This window comes from Cannabis sativa, chromosome 3, assembly GCF_029168945.1.
Source record: "Cannabis sativa cultivar Pink pepper isolate KNU-18-1 chromosome 3, ASM2916894v1, whole genome shotgun sequence".
Taxonomy (NCBI): Eukaryota; Viridiplantae; Streptophyta; class Magnoliopsida; order Rosales; family Cannabaceae; genus Cannabis; species Cannabis sativa.
The window spans coordinates 5,578,508-5,598,178 of record NC_083603.1 but is presented as its reverse complement, the minus strand read 5'-3'; the positions used below and the strand labels follow the sequence as shown (position 1 = coordinate 5,598,178).

The following is a 19,671-nucleotide window of genomic DNA, read 5'->3' as shown; positions in this document are numbered from 1 at the left end:
ATGGAAGCTACTAGTGCTGCCATGAAAGATTCATCAACATTGTCAGTTGTGGTGGTAATGGTTCCATTCCTAGGCCAGAGCCACCTAAACCAGTTCCTTCAATTGGCCAATGTCGTTTCCTCATACGACATTCCAGTTCACTACATTAGCTCAACTCTTCACATCTCTCGAGTCAAGTCTCGAGCCTCAAACCCAATTCATCAACTAACCAAAATCCATTTCCATGATTACCCACTTCAATTTTCATCATCACCATTACCTATGTCCCATCATGAAGACCCCTTCTTCAATTCCGAGTTCGTCAAAATCTCGTTCCCTTTATTCGAATGCTCAACGAACCTTCGCGAACCTGTTGCTGAGCTTCTCCAGTCACTCTCTCAAACCACAAAACGACTTGTCGTTGTTTACGATCCTATGATGGCTTCGGTGGTTCAAGATGTCGTTCGTATCCCAAACGGAGAAGCCTACTCATTCCATTGCGGCTCTTTTGTTTTCTTTGCAAACATGTTTAATCTGTTGGGACGAAACGACATGTTCCCAATAATGGATATTCCGCCTTGGGAATCATGTTTTCCTGCTGCGTTAAATCGTTTTCTGGAGAGAGAGATTGAGGTGGTGAAATTTCAAGCTGGAGAGATCTTCAATACTTGTAGAGCTATTGAAGGAGCTTTTCTTGAAAGTCTTGTAAACGACATTGGTGTGGAGAAGAACAAGTTTTGGGCAGTTGGGCCTTTACACCAAACGACAATGACTCGTAAAGAGCTAAGGAGGGATCAAGACAAGTGGTTATTGGATTGGTTGGACAAACAAGAGCCAAATAGTGTGTTGTATATCTCTTTTGGAACCACAACTATATTTTCAGATGAAGAGATTAAGGAGATTGCAATTGGGTTAGAGCTAAGTGGGGTTAAATTTATATGGGCATTGAGAGAAGCAGATAAATCTGTTCTTTCAAGTAGTAATGAACAAGGACCTCAACTTCCAAATGGGTTTGAGGAAAGAATGAAGGGAATGGGAATTGTGGTGAGGGAATGGGTGCCCCAAGTGGAGATTTTGGGGCACTCATCTACAGGTGGGTTTATGAGTCATTGTGGGTGGAATTCTTGTATGGAGAGTATAAGTATGGGAGTGCCTTTAGTAACTTGGCCATTGCATACAGATCAACCTATCAATGCTCTGTTAATCACACATGTGCTCAAAGTGGGTGTGGCTGTTATGGAAAGACAGCAGAGAGATGAGGTTGTGAGTTCATCCACCATTAGCAGAGCTGTTAGGACATTAATGGCTTCAAATGAAGGTGGTGAGATGAGAAAGAGGGCTGAGGAATTGGGTGCTGAAGTTAGAAAGTCTACTGAAGAAGGACGTGTCACTCGTATGGAATGGGATTCTTTCATTGCTCATATCACTAGATAGATTCAAAGAGAGATGATAAATATTATATATATATATATTTATATATTTATACAATGAAGACTATAATAAATTTATCATGATCTACATGATAAAAGCTGTATTTCTTAATGAGAAATGTTAAAAGGCACCCGTAGTGCCACACTCTCTTATCTCTTGTGTATCAATATTGCTATTGGTTTAATTAAGTTTTGGATCCCATATAGTTTAATATAATAGTTTTTAGGGATTATCGCTAATTAATCACAAGACGATACGTCTTAAGGGTGCTAAGTACTACTGGTGCCCAATAATAATGCTCTTTTTTAATAAACTATACATTAAAAACTGCAAAGCTACATTAACTATGCATTAACCTGTTTTTTTTCTAATAACATTGCCATAATTAAGCCCTGCAACTGCAACCGTGGACACCCAGTAGAGCAAGAGGCAATTCAAAGTGTCAATTGGCAATGGCTATAGTTAGGGAGTTACTACCATTATTAAATATACACAAACAATTAAAACTCAAAAAATATGAACCTAATAATGATTATAATAAACAATCTTTAATACTATATTATAATAAATTTATTTTTAAATAAATATAATATTTATATATGCATTATAATTTAAAATAAAATTATTAATTTTACATAAATAAATTTATAAACTTTATATATATATTTTATTTAAATATAATACAGTAATTAATAAATATATAACTAATTACAATTTATTATTTATAATTGGTTTAAATTGAGACTTAATTTTTTTTTATAACAAATTAGAGATTATTTTCGAATCGAGTATTCTCATATAGATGTTCTACTGTATATAGATGTAGATATAGAAGATATGAGAACAATCTCAACAATACAAACACCAAGTGATAAGTAGGGGAATTACTAAACTTGAACAAAGTATTGCACATTTATCCAAAAGTTTATTTCCCCCTACCACGAGCACTTAGGGAAAAGAGAATAATGGTAATAACTTTTTGGATTTATCAAGCCTAAAGTATTTCTAGTAATATGTTCTTTTGATAGAAACTAGTTGTCTTCACAAATGAACCAAAGATCTTTATTTATGTAGTGTTTGAGGGATCACATATGAAAATCAAAATCCCTTCACCACATAATTGTTATCAGTACTTTAATTTGTATTTATCAAGATAAAAACATTGAACAAAAAAATTGAAAATATGTTCAATAAATTCATGTATGTATATAGACGTTATTTCAAAATTTGTTCTAGAGGAAGGAGAATAACCATAAAACAATATTTTATCAATCATATAATAACAGTTTCTAAAAAAAGCCAATATTGAATTTTTATAACTCCTCTCCGAGCCAATTATTTCTCTAACTATGCTATTAATTTTATAATAATAACTCATTTAATTATATATAATCAAATGTGATCTTTAAGATATATCATTAAACTATATATTATATAATTTACGAACTAACATATTATATATAAATATATAATATATCATCTTGATATTTTAATATATATTATATTTTCATAATAATATAACAAAACCAACCATCTCATAATTATTAAATATCTTAATACAACGACATCATCAATTACTTGGACCAAAAGTTATGATTAAGGCATTATATTAACCTGGAGAGAAAAAGTCAATATCAATTTTATAAAAGAGCATTCTTGGTAGTACTCAATACTTTCTATAGGTGATGCTAAATAATTAAACCATATTTCATAAAAATTACTTTTTTTTAAATTATATAAAACTTAATACTTAATTATTTCCAATAACAGTATAATACAAAAAAAAAAAAAAAATACTAAACACCAATAACATTTATTAACAATTCTCTTTATAAAAATATTATCACCATACAAAAATATAACACAATTCAAGCAAAATTAATTAATCCACTAATTACTTAAAAAGGCCATAATTTTGCGTGTGAATTTGATAATATCTGCAACACTTAGATCATGTGCCATCCTGGTCATAATTATTTGATTTATTTATCAAAACATATTATAATAATATCACATATATATATAGTCTACGACCACATGAATTAAATAAGTTTCAATCTTCTATTCTATATGTAAAATGAAATTATATATTTATATAAGAGCTCTAACATTCAGATTAAAAGAAACAAAAAGCTTGAGCATATAGCCATGGCTACTCATTGTGAAAACAAAGCATCTTTGTTATCATCAGCTGTGGTGGTAATGGTTCCATTCCCAGCTCAAAGTCACCTAAACCAGCTTCTTCAACTCTCTCATGTCGTTTCATCATCATACGACATCCCAGTCCACTACGTTAGCTCACCTCTCCACATTTCCCAAGTCAAATCTCGATCCTCAAACCCTCAAGACCCAACCAACAAAATCCATTTCCATGGCTTCCAAATCCCACTTCTTCTTCCTTCTTCTTCTTCTTCTTCTCCAAATCCCAAATCGAAATTCCCTTTACACCTACTCCCCTGTTTCGAAGCCTCAACTCACCTTCGTCAACCAGTAGCGGACCTACTCCGATCGCTATCTCCAACCACAAAACGACTCGTCGTTATTCACGATGCTTTAACGACTTACGTCGTTCAAGATGTCGTTTCGATACAAAACGCAGAAGCTTACTCTTTCAATTGCGCCTCTGCTTTTTCTGCTTTCGCTTTTATGTGTGAAACCTTGGGAAGAAACGACATCGTTCCGAATAAAGAACTTCCATCTTCAATTTCATGCTTTCCTTCTGAGGTTTTAGCTTTCTTGGGTTCACAAATTCATTTGGCGATGACTTTGAAATTTTCATCTGGACAACTTTACAATAGCTCCAAATCGATTGAGGGTTCTTTCGTTGAGCTTTTATCTAAGGAAATTAATGGAGGAAAGGAGAAGATTTGGACAATTGGGCCTTTGCACCAAACAATAATATCTGAAAATCGAGCTGAGAAGAGTTTAGTATTGGAATGGCTAGATCAACAAGAACCCAATTCTGTGTTGTATATCTCTTTTGGAACGACTGTGAGTTTTTCTGAAGATGAGATTGAAGAGCTTGCTTTTGGTTTGGAACAGAGTGGTGTGAAGTTCATCTGGGTATTGAGAGATGCCGATGAAATTGATGTTTCCAGTTCTCGCTATGAAGAAGGGAGAAAAAGACCTAAACTTCCAGATGGGTTTAAGGAAAGAGTTAAGGGAATGGGAATGGTGGTGAGGGAGTGGGTGCCCCAAGTGGAGATTTTGGGGCACTCATCTACAGGTGGGTTTATGTCTCATTGTGGGTGGAATTCTTGTATGGAGAGCTTGAGTATGGGAGTGCCTATGGTGGCTTGGCCAATGCATTCGGATCAACCCATGAATGGTTTGTTGATTACTGAGTTGCTTAAGGTGGGAGTGGGTGTGATTGAATGGAATCAAAGAGAGGAGTTGGTTACTTCATCGAAAATCAGCAGAGCTGTGAGGAGAATAATGGGTTCAGATTCAGAAGAAGGAGATGAGATTAGGAAGAGAGCTGTGGAAATTGGTGTGGAAGTGAAACGGTCTGTCGTTGAAGGAGGTGATTGTCGTTTGGAGTGGGATTCTTTTATTGCTCATATCACTAGATAGTTCACCTTCAAAGATTTTCTCGGGCAGGTGATGAAATGATGATGTAAAACTGTATAATAAACTAGAAATTAATCTATTCTTTGATAGATGAATTATCTAGAGATTATTATATGTGAAAAAATTTAAATAATAACAAAAATAGCAAGAAAGACAATAATGTGAAACATAATTTAAAGAAGATGAGAAGACATTGGGAAAAAGAAAGGGTAAATACTATTTTGGACTCTCTGTTTTGCAAAAGTTATTAATTGGACCCTGTGTTTTATTAAATGACAAAATGGACTCTGTATTTTCTAAAATAGTAAAAATAGGACCCTGAGCTTAATTTTTGACAACTTTTTTTTAATACAACCAACTTGAAGACAATGTTTAATACGAACAGATACAAAAAATGTAAACAGTTTTGTCATAGCACTTTTAGATCGGATTATAATTAAACTTTATTTTGACAAAAAATCAATTCAGGGTCCTATTTGTACTATTTTAGAAAATACAGGGTCCATTTTGTCATTTAACAAAACACAGGGTCCAATTGGTAACTTTTGCAAAACAGAGAATCTAAAATGGTATTTACCTAAAAAGAAATCGCAATAATGACAATAATGTGTAAGCTCGAAAGTAAAATTTGTCTGGTAAGATCACTACTACTTTTCTAATTATTGCTTTTGTTGTGAAAAACTCTGTTATCAAGAATTTGAGATCCAATTTTGATGAATTTGAGGGAATATGTGCACTTTGGTGGTGTAAAAGTAGAGATGGAAGGCATTATTGATGAGATTTTTTGGGGGAATCAGCCTTGGTATGCTATGTTTTGGGGGCAAATTTACCAATAAATTTTTTTGAAGGTTTCGTCTTGAGGGTGTGAAAGGATAAGGGTATAGATAAAATTAAAAATAAAAAAAAAATTAAAAACAGAACACATGATACTAATTAAAAAGATTTTAAAATTAAATATATGGATATAGATATTTTGTCACTACAAAATTTACATAAAAATTTAAATGCACAAAGTAAATTACATAACAAATTTTTCCTAAAAAATGAGTAATTTTTTTTTTCTTTTTGCTCAAGAAAAATGAGTATTTTTTTTTTTGTTTAACTAATTATCAAAAACTTACCTTCCATCTGTAATTAGAAAAAAAAAATGACATTGTTAAAAATCCAGTGAAATAAAGAAGAGGAAATAGTTTTGCACCAAATATATAAGCAGAATAGGGTTTGGTTCTGGGATTTTCAAGAGCCTTTGGAAAGAGATTGGGGCGGATGTTTCTAAGCACCAAGTGTTTATAAAAATAAAATTAGAGACAGAACAATTGGCATTAAAAAAAAAAAGCTTGCAAAGATGATAGAAAAGTAATTTTGCAAAAACTTTATTCTACTTCAAATGGAAGAAAGGCCATCTTTCAAATCTTAAAAAGTCATAATACATATATTTTTCAAAAATATAGGAAAAAGTGAAAATTAATTAATAAATAACATAAAATTAAATATATTTTTAAAGGCACATTCTTATTTCTTATTTTTGTAAAAACTAGTAAGTATAAAATACCACATAGTGTAAGAACAAACCTGATGTATCTCTTAAGAACTATTTATGAAATATATATGTAATAAAATAATGATTTTAAAAATGTCTAACACTAAAACTTAATAATAATAATAATAAATAATAAATTAACTAAAGAAACTGATGATAAAAAATAATGTTATATGTCTTTGTAGTTTCCATAAGTATAATAAAAACATTATAATAGTGTATAAGTGATTTATATATAACTATAATATATACAAATATATTCACATAAAAAAAATATAATACCTTCTTGATTTAAAGGTTGAGAGTGAGAGTGGATATAATGAAGATGGCGTAGACAAAGAAGACCACAGCGTTGGTGTAGCCATCATTGATGGCCAAAAAAGAAAAATTATATTGAAGAAGAGAATGGAGAAAATTTTTAAGTTTCAAGAAGAGAACAGAATAGAAAAAACGTATATATAATGATACGTTATAATATAGGTTTAGGTATATATAATGATAATTTTTTTTAGAAAAAAACGAAGTTTGAATTTAAATATTTATAAAATAATATTATAAATTAGTTATATTATTATTTGAAATCAAATATATTGTTTTCAAAAAAAAAATCAAATATATATTAAAAATTACTTTTAAAATATACTAGGTGAGTTTACACGTGCAATTGCACGTGTGTAACTCATCATTTGATTTTTATTTTATAATTAATTATGATAAAATAAAAAATATGAAATTGAGATTTAATATTTTTAAATAAAGTGAAAATTGTAAAATATATATTATGTTATACAATAAAAATTACAAGCTAACTAAAATTGAGCATTTTAACTACATATATAAGGTGTCCTATATAAGATGCTCATTATTTGAGGTGCTCGACTCAACATCATTTTCAAGTAGTGAGATAACGTTGTATTTGGTTTGACTTCTGCTACTATATTCATCTGCTTTTGCTTTTAAGTAAATAAAAATTTTACTCGTAGTAAAAAGTCTTGCAACCGATAATATATTTTGATCCTATTATTAAAAACATCATTGAGAAAGATAGTAATATTAATGTATGTTAATGAAGTGAATGAGTTTAAGTAGTAGAATTTATATTTGGGATGTGAATAAGCTCTTTTGCGGTACAATTTAAAAACTTTTCTGTATTTTCGCCGAACAATATTGCTATTAGTGAGCCTGTGTGGTCTCTTTGTTGAGCTTGAAAGTGGCATCTAATATATTCATATACAAATTAATTTATTTAAGTAGCAAATTATGATAATAAGATTTGTACTAAATTGAGTTAATATAAACTTTGGAATTGTCTCAATAGATGATTCGTTGCATTCGTAGCATTTAAAACTTGAAGTTTCATTGTCAAGATGTGCTTTTTGATGGCATTTTGTGCAAGCCATGTACCAGAAGGGTTGTCTTAAATTTTTGACGAAGATTGATGCATTAATCCAAAAAGTAGTTTGCTAATAAAGCATGATATGGTTATTGAAATTAAGTATATAATATTATGTGAAACAAAAAAATAATTATAAACACTAAGAAAGAAACTAATCAATTTATTAAAATTTAAATAGATATATTTTATATACTTCTTTTAGAAGATTTTGGATGCCATTAATAGTAATGATATCATTATATTGAAGAGTTCTTAAAGCAATTTGAGTTGGGAAGAGTTTCTTCTCAGTGATAATGGCAGGTATATATTCTTGATTGTTAATGCTCCTACACTATCATGAGAAGATTGATTTCTATTTTCATGAGCTCGGTTAATTTTCTCATGCCAACCAATTTCTCTACAAGGAGTACACAAAATGCAATGCACATGTATTATTTGTATAAACTTTTGAGTTTATTTACAAAATAGAAAAATCTTATTCTAATTATTTACCATCATTATGGATTTTGTGATAATGATGAGTATGATGTAAAATAGTAGAAGTGACATATTTAGTAGATAAAATGATGTTAATTTGAAACAAAATAAAAATATACAGATTTGCATGAGGATAGTAAAAATCATATATTCCCTATATATGCTATATGTATGTATGCATTTGAAGCACACATAATCTATTTAATTAACTCATGACTACACAACAACACTACTGTCTCCCAAATAATTTCTCATCATCTCTTTCTGATCTACATATGCATGATTTGACAGAATAAAAAAGGAAGAACGTGATATATAATTACTACTTTATTAATTATAATGAGTTTAATTAAATTTTTTTATTTCTTAGAATATTAATTAATTAATTATTGTGATGAACTTTAATAATAAGAAAATTAATTATGTGCAATGAATCAAATAATCTCAGCTAGGCTTTGCAGTGTGGGAACCACCTCATGGTCGTTACCGGATGTACCAATACCCTTGGAAGAATTATGTCAAAGTGAGCGGTGCCGTTAAACACTGCGCCTTCACTGTCATGGCCCTTAATATGGCTGCATTCTTTCCAAGACACAGGTCAGCTAGCTAGAGCTATGTATGCCTCTCTATTCCACTCATCTTTCACACTAATAATCTTCATTATAATTATCAATTTGATGTTAGTAGTGTGGTGAGAAAGAGAAGGAGGAGATCCTGACGTGGTTAGATAGAAAGAGACTTAGAAAAAATTATCAAAGAGCAAAAAAAAAAAGGAAAGAATTAAAACTTGACTTAGTCAACAAAATAGAAAAATTGTTAATATTTAGATTTGAGAAGAAAAAGGAAGAGTTAAAAATTAACTTTTGACCAGTCAACAAAATGACAAAGTTGTTAATATTTATTTTTACAAAGGGCAAAATTGTCTATAAAACTATCACACAATTAAGACATTTTTATAATAGTAAGATATAACATTAAAAATAATTTTTTCTATGCCATACTAAAAAATATCTATTAGATATTATATTAATTTTATTAATTAACCAAATTTAAATATTATCTATTAACTTTATTTTGAAAAAAACTGTATGTATGTTAACTATACTAGGCTGATTTTGTATATGCATATTTGTTAATTTTAATAAATATTTCCATACAAAACAAATGAATAGAATGAAAATTATTTCCATTCTATTTCATTATCTTCAACTAAATGCCACCTTAGTAAAAAGAGGTCAATTTTTTAGTCATGTCCTCTGACATGGGATTAGTCTCTATTCTTTAATGCCACCTTAGTAAAAAGAGGTCAATTTTTTAGTCATGTCCTCTGACATGGGATTAGTCTCTATTCTTTAGAGTTTTGTTCTTTTGTTTCATTATTTCTTTTCTTTATGGCTTCAAGCAGTCGATTACCAACCGATTTGGAACAGCAGTGGAAAGACATTTGTCTAGAAGAAGAAGAAGAAAATGAAGTGGCTTACGAGGAGGAGGAAATCGAAGAGATTGAATTTGATGATTGTTGGTGTCTCGTTGGACGATTATTAACTGGGAAAGTTTTTGATTTTCAGATATTCCAAAACATGATAGCTGATCTATGGAAACCGGGGAAAGACATGTAGGTTAAGATTCTTGAACAAAACCGGTTTTTATTTCAGTTTTACCATGAAATAGATATACAGCGTGTTATTACGGGTAGTCCATGGACGTATGATCGCAAGCAACTTATTATTGAACGACTCAAACAAGGAGAAAACCCGAGAACTATTCCTCTGAACAAACTCGATATATGGGTGCAGGTCCATGATTTATAGACTAGTTTCAAAACTGAAAGGGTTGTTTGTCAAGCAGGTAATTACATTGGAATGTTTCTCGAATCGGATCCTAACAATTTTCAAGGTATTTGGCGTGAATATTTACGTGTCCGTGTTCGATTGAATGTTAGAAAACCGCTAAAGAGGCGTATGAAGTTCAAGAAGAAAAATGGTGATGTGTTCTACGCCAATTTCAAATACGAGAGAGTTCCCACCTTCTGTTTTATTTGCGGCATCATGGGACATTCAGAGAGATTCTGCAGTAAGTTGTATGACACACCCCAGAGGCGATCACAAAACCGTACAGTAATGAAATGTGTGCTTCTTCAAAACGTCAAAGCTTCCTCACAGCTTTCCCCTGGCTTTGCACCGGAAAACCTGCTCCTTCCTCTGCCAGTAGCAATAATTTGCCACAATCTCCTACCTTCAATCCCATGCCTCAATTCCAGGCTGAAATCACGAGTCCAACCAGGCAAAGCAATCAAACACCTGCAACAAAAGTGATTTTCCAGCAATCTATCCTTGATTCTAGGCACACGGGTCAATCAAGTTTGAAAAACATTGATGAGGCAACTTTGAATATTCATGAGAATGATTCCACATTTATGTCCGAGGATGATATGAATCTTTATGATTTGAAGAGGAAAATGGTTGACATTCTCTCCAATAAAGAGTCGGCTATATCAGTGGAAGATGATGTGGATTCTATTTCTGAGCCAAATAATTTTCATAATATTGATGTTATTGGGCTTCCAAAAAATGGGGAACAGGTGGGTCCTAATGTCCAGACCCACCAATCATTATGAATACTATTAGCTGAAATTGTCGCGGGCTTGGGAACCCACGGGCCATTCAATTCCTTGTTGATATCTGCATTCAAAAGAAGCCCAATTTTATCCTTTGTGAAACTTTATGCAACAATGAAATTGTGGATAGGCTCAAAATTCGGTTGGGCTTTGAAAATTGTTTTACTGTGCCAGCCCAAGGTAGAAAAGGACGATTAGCTTTTTTATGGAAAATCTCTTCTGATGCTCATTTACTCAAGTTCTCTGCCCACCATATAGACATGGAAGTCCATATCCCAGGTTACGATCACTGGCGTCTCACCGGATTTTACGGCGAACCAAATCGCTCTCTACGTCATACAACTTGGGAGCTCTTGCGTGACCTGGCCGATGATTCGAACTTGCCATGGTGCATTATCGGTGACTTCAACAACATCACTACTCATGAAGACAAGAAAGGGGGTCTGCTCTATCCAGAATCACTAATCAATGGCTTTAACGCAGCTCTCCATGACTGCCGACTGTGTGAGCTTCAGTTACGTGGTCACAGATATACTTGGGAACGTGGTAAAGGGACTCAAAATCACATTGAAATAAGGTTAGACAAAGCTTTTGCTACCCAATCTTGGCTAACTATTTTTAATGAGGCTAGTTTGTCAAATTTTGATTTTTCGTCCTCCGATCATACACCTATCTTTCTTGAACCTGCTCCTGCTGTTATGAGTAAACCGATCACTATTTTGCGCTATGAAAACGCTTGGTCCCGTGAGCCTTTATGTGGTCAAATTGTCCAAAACTGTTGGGAGGCAAATGTCCATCTCTCTCTTGTTGATAAAGCAAAACTATGCCTTGAAACTTTGATTAATTGGGGCCGTGATCTTACCGGGCATTTTAAGAAGAGGCTGTCAAATAGTAAGAAAATATTAGCAAGACTCTAGATAAGTGACAATCCGGGTTCAAATGAAGATTTTTTGAGTGAACAATGTAACTATTTTGAGATTTTAGCTCAGCAAGAAATCTATTGGAAGCAACGGTCCAAACAATTTTGGTTAAATGGAAGGGACAAGAATAGCAAATATTTTCACGCCACCGCAAGCTCACGCAAACGAAATAATCAAATTGTCCAGCTCCAAGATAATGATGGAGTTTGGAAAGGCTGGAAGTCAGGGCTAGACCAGGTAATTGTTGATTATTTCTTAGCTCTTTATGCTACTGATCGTGCTATTTACGGCTCTGTAGTCAATGGTATTTGCCACTCGGTTACAGCTGAAGAAAATGACAGTCAACTCTGTCCAATTACAGCCGAAGAAGTCAAGCAAGCCATCTTCCAAATGTATCCCGACAAAGCCCCCGGTCCTAATGGCATGAGCCCTGACTTTTATCAATAACATTGGGATACGGTTGGTACTGACATTACCCAACTTGTTACTAATTTTTTCAATAATGAATACATGCCGACAGGACTCAATGACACTCATCTAGTGTTGATCCCAAAAAAGAAGAATTTATCCACTATGGGTGATTTGCGGCCTATTGCTCTTTGCAATGTATCCTATAAGATTCTTTCTAAGGTCCTTGCCAATAGGATGAGAGTTTTAATTAATCATGTTATTTCTCCAACTCAAAGTCCGTTTATTCCATGCAGGCTTATCTCAGATAATATAATGATTGGCTTTGAAATTATGCATTATCTCAAGTGGAAAACAAAGGGCAAGAAAGGTTTCATGGCTATGAAACTAGATATGAGCAAGGCTTATGATCGAGTTGAATGGGACTACTTGTATGCGGTCATGCACCGTATGGGGTTTGCTGGAAAATGGATCAATCTGATTATGAAATGTGTTACTTCTGTTTGATACTCTATCTTTCATGATGGGCATATGTTGGGGCTGATAATTACTTCCCGTGGAATCTGCCAAGGTGATCCTTTATCAACTTATTTGTTCATTATTTGTGTTGAAGGCTTTTCTTCCTTGATCAAGAAGTTTGAAGATGACCATGTCATTCAAGGTTGTCGTGTTGCCAAAGGAGCCCCTCCTATAACACACATGCTATTTGATGATGATAGCTACCTCTTTTGTCAAGCAAATCCTAATACGGCTGTCAAAATCAAGCAAATGCTTCACTCCTTTGAATTAGCATCTGGTCAGAAAGTGAATGTATCAAAGTCCTCTATCTTCTTCAGCCCCAACAATGAAGCAAACCACTGAAATCAAATCTGCATTGTTCTTGTCATGACAGAAGCTACTGATGGCTCACTTTATTTGGGATTACCAAACATTATTGGTAGAAAGAAAACTGTTATCCTTGGTTTTCTCAAAAATAAGATTATTAATTGTCTCAACAGTTGGAATGGCAAATTTCTATCCCGTGCAGGAAAGGAAGTTCTTCTTAAATCTGTCATTCAATCTCTACCAACTTATGCTATGAGCGTCTTTCTTATTCCCTTGGAAACTTGTCAAGAAATTGAGAAGATTATGGCTAATTTCTGGTGGAAAACATCAAGTGCTAAAGGTCAAGGAATCATTTGGATGTCATGGGATCGCATGGCTACTCATAAACATTCGGGTGGTATGAGATTTCATCACTTACATGACTTCAATCTCGCAATGTTGGCCAAACAAGGGTGGAGGTTATTGGTCTCTCCAACATCTCTGTAACGCCCCGATATTTTGCCTTATTTTACAAAAATACTATTTTCATGCATAATTTGAAAAGATAAAAAAAATAATTTAAATACAACAGTGGATTTTTAAAAAAAAATCAAAATGCAACAGAGAAGGATCCTTCATTTGTAAAACAAGATACAGTAAGTAAATAATTTTAAATAATGCATTTCCACTGTGTTAGATTTATCAACTGCTTAAAATAAAACTAAGGCACCACCGGCGTTCTAGATCGTTTGTCCGCCCGTAGCCGCTCACAGTATACGTACCAGAACTGACCCTTCTCACTATACATACTTCCCTGTCTAATACCTGTAGGGGGAAAGTAAGGGGGGTGAGCTAAAAGCTCAGTAAGGAAATGCTTATCAAACAATACCATATAATATCACACATACCATTAATGTATTTATTAAGTTTTAGCAATATCATACATGCTCTTTTATAACTATAACCAAATAACTGTACATATGGAAACCTTTATCATACAAGTCTATACTATTTGTTCACACCGTACACATATACAGAGATCATAACTCCAATATCATACTCATAACATAATCATATCAATACTATAAATAATAATGTCATTATCACAACATTGGCATATCATAGCCATTACTTACATAACCCGGGCCTAGTCTGACCCTACAATATCCTGGGCCTAATCTGCCCATATAATAACATGGGCCTATGCAGCCCTACCATTGTTATAGGATAGGGTATCTCTATATTCAACAGTAACATCACTGTATCATACCCACCATAACAATCTCATACACGACTCAGTAAAATGCAGGGTAGGGTATCTCTACATTCAACGGCCTTATCCCGTATCATACCCCACCATGGTCCCCCACTTTACCTGAGACGTTAGCATACAACATACAACATATAACATGCAACATACAAATACATCATACAACACACAACCTGAAACATACAAATACAACATACAACATATACAAGTCATACAACCATAATCTATGTATCAATTCACAAAGTCATATTGTGTCCATACCACACATTCTCAGTACCATATACATATTCATAAAAACAAATCATAAGTCATATTTCAATACATAAAGAATTTAAATTTATGCAGATAAACACATACAAAACTATCTAATTTCCTTACCTCAAATCCCGCTGCTTAAGAGTTGTTATCTCGTCACTACTACCTATAATAAGACATGGGTCAAGGCCCTAATATTAAAATTCGTACTCTTACAGTACAGCAGAAAGATTACTATTTTTGACCAACAACTACACTAATTCAGTAAAATTTGTCTTCATAAAAATTATAGGAAATTCCATTATCTTTCCAACGATATAAAGATCATTAAAAATGGATTAAAACTGAGAGAGTTATGATTGTTTTACTGAAACTATTTCTGAGAAGGAATATGGAGTAACGAATTATACGACTTAGCAAAAATACAAACTTTTTGTATTGAAAGGTTCAGAACTAGAAGATAACATCTTCATGAAAGTTTTAGGAAATTAAATTCCCTTTCCAATGATACCAAAATCTCTGAAATTGGAATTATATTCAAAGAGATATTACAATTTTACCAAAACAGTTTTGGAAGAACAAGATTCAAGAAACGAATTACATGATACAGAAGGAAACTAATTTTTCGACATAGTATAACTCCGAATTCACGAAATGTTTCTTCATAAAACTTATGGCAAATTGAATAAGCTTTGAAACCATATATAGATCATTAAAAATGGACAAGAATTGAGAGAGTTATGGTATTTTAAGTGAAAGTACTTTTTCTGGGAATATGAAAAAAAATGATTTACAACAACATCAGAAAGATGATAATTTTCGACATAGAATATCACCGAACTGGTGAATAGTTTCTTCATAAAAATTTTAGATCATCGAATAAGCTTTCTAACGATACAAAAATCGCTGGAAACGGATCAATATTGAGAGAGATATGACTATTTTACTAAGACAATAATTTTCAGAAAAAAATAAAAACGAGATTTCATAGTTTAACCTAAAAGTTCACAACAATAAGTGGAAGAACTCTCTTACCTCTTGATGACTCTTCTTAATCAGTGCTAGATCTTGAAATCTCAAATTATTAGAATGGTGATGATGATCTCAATGTTATGTTGATGAAAATCATGAGTGTTGTTTGGCGAAGAGAATGAAACAAGAAGGAAAATTATAAATCTTTGATAGGTAGCGAGATGGATAACTTGTAGGATATAAGATTTTATGAGTGTCTTCTCTAAGAATTGTGTTCAGGCTGAAAGAAAGAGATTGAGATTGAGTTTTATTTTTTCTTAGGGTTAGAGACTCTGCATATTACGTATCAAGAATGTGATAGATTTAGGTTTTATAATCTAATTAAATCTATAAAAGAAAATAATAAAATAACCCCTATAATCTGATGCTAATTTAACTCTAAATAGAATAATTAAATAAAAATCTTATTTGTTAGATATAAGTTTTAAATTTAAATTTTAAAACTTAAGGTTTCTATACTAAACTTAACAGGTCGTCACTTTGTAACCTAATTTTGACCCCAATAAAGTTAAAATTACGATAAATCTATTTCTACATAATTGATAGATCTTTGAATTATCTTTCCAACGCCACTAAAATCACCTCAATACGAGCTCTAGAACTCCAGATATGATCGTTTTAGTAAAACAGTTTTTAATCCTGCGAATTTATCCAAACCTAAGAATTTTTAACATTAATTCTATAATGTTATTTGATATCACTTATACTATTAATTAAAATCCACTAAATAATTTATAAAACCCTAATAAACTTTCATATTGGGCTTTAATTAAATGATTACCTACCTTGTAAAAATACCATAATATTTTACTTTCGTAGTTAATATAACTTTAACTCTCTCTAGAAAATTGGTACAATAATCTAAGCAACAATCTCAACTCACTAACAACACAAATATATAAGATAATTATCCTCACACAATTAATATCCCAAGGAGAGAAAAAAAAATTAAATACTATTTTAATCTGGATATTACAATCTCTTGCCAGCCGTGTGTTCAAAGCTAAATACTACCCTCAATCTGATTTCCTTACTGCAAATCTTGGCAATAATCCCAGTTTCGTTTGGCGTAGTATCTGGAGTGCACAAAACTTGGTGAAGCTGGGTTGTCGAAGAACTATTGGCAATGGGATTACAACAAACATTTTGAAGCACCCTTGGCTTCCCGATCTTGCAAACCCGTATGTCTCCTCTGTCGCCATGGGACTTGAAAACCATACGGTGAGTTCTCTCTTGGATACTCATGACACATCTTGGGATTATTCTCTTGTCAACGATATGTTTAACCCTCGAGATGCACACTTGATACTTGGAATCCCTTTGAGTTCTATACCAGCCGAAGACTGTTGGTCTTGGAAGGGTGAGAAGTCTTATTTTTTCTCAGTTAGGAGTGCCTATGACCTGCTGCAGATCAGTAAACACGGGCAACAGAGGCAATCGAACTCTGGTTTTTGGCACAAGTTTTGGCATCTCAAAATCCCGCTGAAAGTTAAGAACTTCATGTGGCGTGCTGTCACCAATGCTCTCCCCACATGTCTCAAACTGGTTTCAAAAAACATTGATCTTCTTCCTTGTGCCCTGTCTGTCACAGTGCCGCTGAGACCGCCTCTCATGTGCTTTTAAATTGCTCTTTTGCATTCAGCTGCTGGGAGCGATGTGGGTTCACCATTCATCCGATGCCTCATCAACCATCGATCATTGGCTCAAGTCTACGTTTGAGAAGTATGGTGATGATACATCATGTCGTGCCATCATGATTTGTTGGGCCCTTTGGAAGTCACGAAACAAGCTTGTTTAGGAAAAGAAATCCTCATCTCTAACTCAAGTTCTAAATTCAGCATGGACTACACTTGACCATTGGCGTTCTGCTCAAGATAAATCTAGTTTATTATCATTGTCTCTCTTACAACATGATAATAACATTGAGTGTTGGACCAAACCCGATTCAGATACAGTCAAGTTAAATGTTGATGGAGCTTTGTTTGAGAAAGAAAATGCATACGGCTTTGGTATTGTGGCTCGTGATTCGCTGGGTCGCCTTGTTGATCTAAAAGCTAAATATCATGGGGGCAATTATCCAGCGAAGGTGGTTGAAGCTCTTGGTATCAAGGAGGCACTTAGCTGGTTAAAAGACAAGGAATTGAATCAAGTTGAAATAGAGACTAATAGTATGGTAACGGTCCAAGCAATCTTTAGTAATCAACACATGACTTTTGCTTTTGGTTTGATTGTTAATGATTGTAAAAGTTTATTATCATTTTTAAATAATGTAAATGTTCGTTTTATTAGACGATCAGCAAACCGAGTTACTCACTTTGTTGCTAGGCGCTCTCGGTTTTTCTCTGATTGTAGCATTCATAGGAATGATTTTCCTAATGAGCTTCATGCTCTCTTGTATTGTATGATGAATGCTAAATTTCAATAAAGTTGATATTTTATTTTCTAAAAAAAAAAAAACAATAGTGACAGACACCTGGGCCAGACGATGTGACAAAATGATCATGAATCACCTATTCTTCATCAATCAAAGGCAAAGGAAATCGAGAAGAACAGAAGAAAATCCATGGCAACTTCCAATGAAAATAATCCATTATCAGTTGTGGTTGTAATGGTTCCATTCCTAGCTCAAAGCCATTTGAACCAACTCCTTCAATTTGCCCATGTCGTTTCTTCCTCATACGACATCCCAGTCCACTACATCAGCTCAAAACCCCAAATTTCACAGGTAAAATCTCGTGCCTCAAACCCTCTTAACCAATTAACCAAAATCCATTTCCATGGCTATGAAATTCCACTGCCTCATGCTCAAATAACTGATCTTTTCTCCAAAACCAATAACGCCGAGGAAGAAATTTGCAGGGTCAAAGCCAGCAAACACCTGCGCGAACCGGTTGAGGTTCTCATAAAATCACTATCACAAAACTCAAAACGACTTGTCGTTGTTTACGATGTCTTAATGAGTTGGGTAGTTCAGGATGTCGTTTCTCTCCAAAACGCAGAATGTTACTCTTTCCATTGTGTCTCTGTGTTTTTCGGCTTAGCCGTAACTCAAAAACTCGATCATATGATTCATATCCCTATTCCCACTGTGGAATCATGTTTCCCAGCTTTGTTTTTAGATTTCTTTTCTTCCCAATTGAAACTTCCAATATCAGATTTCAAATCTGGGTCTCTTCACAACACTTGCAGAGCCATCGAAGGGTCTTCGATAGAGATTTTGCGAAACGAAGAAAGAAAGTTAAACCGAAAGGTATGGGCAATTGGGCCTTTACATAAAATGATAATAACAGATTGTAATGAAGACAAGAGATTAATGGAGTGGCTTGATGAACAAGAGGTAAACAGTGTTTTGTATATTTCTTTTGGGTCGTTGATTAGTTTATCTGATGAGCAGATTAGAGAGATTGCTATTGGGTTGGAACAGAGTGGGGTGAAGTTCATTTGGGTTTTGAGAGAAGGAGATAAGTTAGTTGATTTGGGGAAGAGATTGAGTCAAGTTCCAGATGGGTTTGAGGAAAGAATGAAGGGAATGGGAATGGTGGTGAGGGAATGGGTGCCCCAAGTGAAGATTTTGGGGCACTCATCTACAGGTGGGTTTATGAGTCACTGTGGTTGGAATTCATGTATGGAGAGCATTGGAATGGGAGTGCCCTTATTGACTTGGCCAATGCAATCAGACCAACCTTTCAATGGTTTGTTGATTACAAAGGTTCTGAAAGTGGGTGTGGCTGTAATGGAATGGGAGGAAAGAGATGAGTTGGTTACTTCATCAATGATCAGCAGAGGTGTGAGGAGAATAATGGGTTCAGATTCAGAAGAAGGAGATGAGATTAGGAAGAGAGCTGTGGAAATGGGTGTTGCAGTGAAACGGTCTGTCGCTGAAGGAGGTGATTGTCGTTCGGAGTGGGATTCTTTTATTGCTCATATCTCTAGATAGCTCATAGGTTTATAACTGAGCACTACTACAAAATT

General features: G+C 33.6%; 5 protein-coding genes across 5 annotated transcripts; all 5 read left to right on the top strand.

Moving 5' to 3' along the window:
• LOC115708750 (zeatin O-glucosyltransferase-like) lies at positions 1–1,413 on the top strand. Its single transcript, XM_030636758.2, has one exon. It carries the CDS (start codon positions 1–3, stop codon positions 1,411–1,413), a length of 1,413 nt encoding a protein of 470 aa, XP_030492618.2.
• A 2,145-nt stretch (positions 1,414–3,558) lies between these two features.
• On the top strand, positions 3,559–4,983 carry LOC115711092 (zeatin O-xylosyltransferase-like). Its single transcript, XM_030639429.2, has one exon. It carries the CDS (start codon positions 3,559–3,561, stop codon positions 4,981–4,983), a length of 1,425 nt encoding a protein of 474 aa, XP_030495289.2.
• Positions 4,984–10,518: 5,535 nt separating this feature from the next.
• On the top strand, positions 10,519–12,377 carry LOC133035873 (uncharacterized). Its single transcript, XM_061112303.1, has 3 exons — positions 10,519–10,974; positions 11,091–11,901; positions 11,995–12,377. The coding sequence occupies exons 1-3, from the start codon at positions 10,519–10,521 to the stop codon at positions 12,375–12,377; spliced, it is 1,650 nt and encodes a 549-aa protein (XP_060968286.1).
• A 63-nt stretch (positions 12,378–12,440) lies between these two features.
• On the top strand, positions 12,441–18,124 carry LOC133035872 (uncharacterized). Its single transcript, XM_061112302.1, has 6 exons — positions 12,441–12,786; positions 12,952–13,134; positions 13,231–13,621; positions 16,689–17,244; positions 17,342–17,426; positions 17,538–18,124. Exons 1-6 carry the CDS (start codon positions 12,441–12,443, stop codon positions 18,122–18,124), a joined length of 2,148 nt encoding a protein of 715 aa, XP_060968285.1.
• Positions 18,125–18,262: 138 nt separating this feature from the next.
• On the top strand, positions 18,263–19,636 carry LOC115711096 (zeatin O-glucosyltransferase). Its single transcript, XM_061112301.1, has one exon. It carries the CDS (start codon positions 18,263–18,265, stop codon positions 19,634–19,636), a length of 1,374 nt encoding a protein of 457 aa, XP_060968284.1.
• The last annotated feature ends 35 nt before the right edge of the window (positions 19,637–19,671 follow it).

Excerpts from the sequence above, each read along its gene's own strand:
- LOC133035872 (XM_061112302.1), top strand. The coding sequence starts at position 12,441 with ATGCCGACAGGACTCAATGACACTCATCTAGTGTTGATCCCAAAAAAG. Across the intron at positions 13,622-16,688 it reads TTGGCCAAACAAGGGTGGAG|CCGTGTGTTCAAAGCTAAAT; the intron begins GTTATTGGTCTC and ends ATCTCTTGCCAG. Across the intron at positions 17,427-17,537 it reads GTCTACGTTTGAGAAGTATG|CATGGACTACACTTGACCAT; the intron begins GTGATGATACAT and ends TTCTAAATTCAG.
- LOC115708750 (XM_030636758.2), top strand. The coding sequence starts at position 1 with ATGGAAGCTACTAGTGCTGCCATGAAAGATTCATCAACATTGTCAGTT.
- LOC115711096 (XM_061112301.1), top strand. The coding sequence starts at position 18,263 with ATGGCAACTTCCAATGAAAATAATCCATTATCAGTTGTGGTTGTAATG.
- LOC115711092 (XM_030639429.2), top strand. The coding sequence starts at position 3,559 with ATGGCTACTCATTGTGAAAACAAAGCATCTTTGTTATCATCAGCTGTG.
- LOC133035873 (XM_061112303.1), top strand. The coding sequence starts at position 10,519 with ATGTGTGCTTCTTCAAAACGTCAAAGCTTCCTCACAGCTTTCCCCTGG. Across the intron at positions 10,975-11,090 it reads TTCCAAAAAATGGGGAACAG|CCCAATTTTATCCTTTGTGA; the intron begins GTGGGTCCTAAT and ends ATTCAAAAGAAG. Across the intron at positions 11,902-11,994 it reads TAAGAAGAGGCTGTCAAATA|CTCAGCAAGAAATCTATTGG; the intron begins GTAAGAAAATAT and ends TTGAGATTTTAG.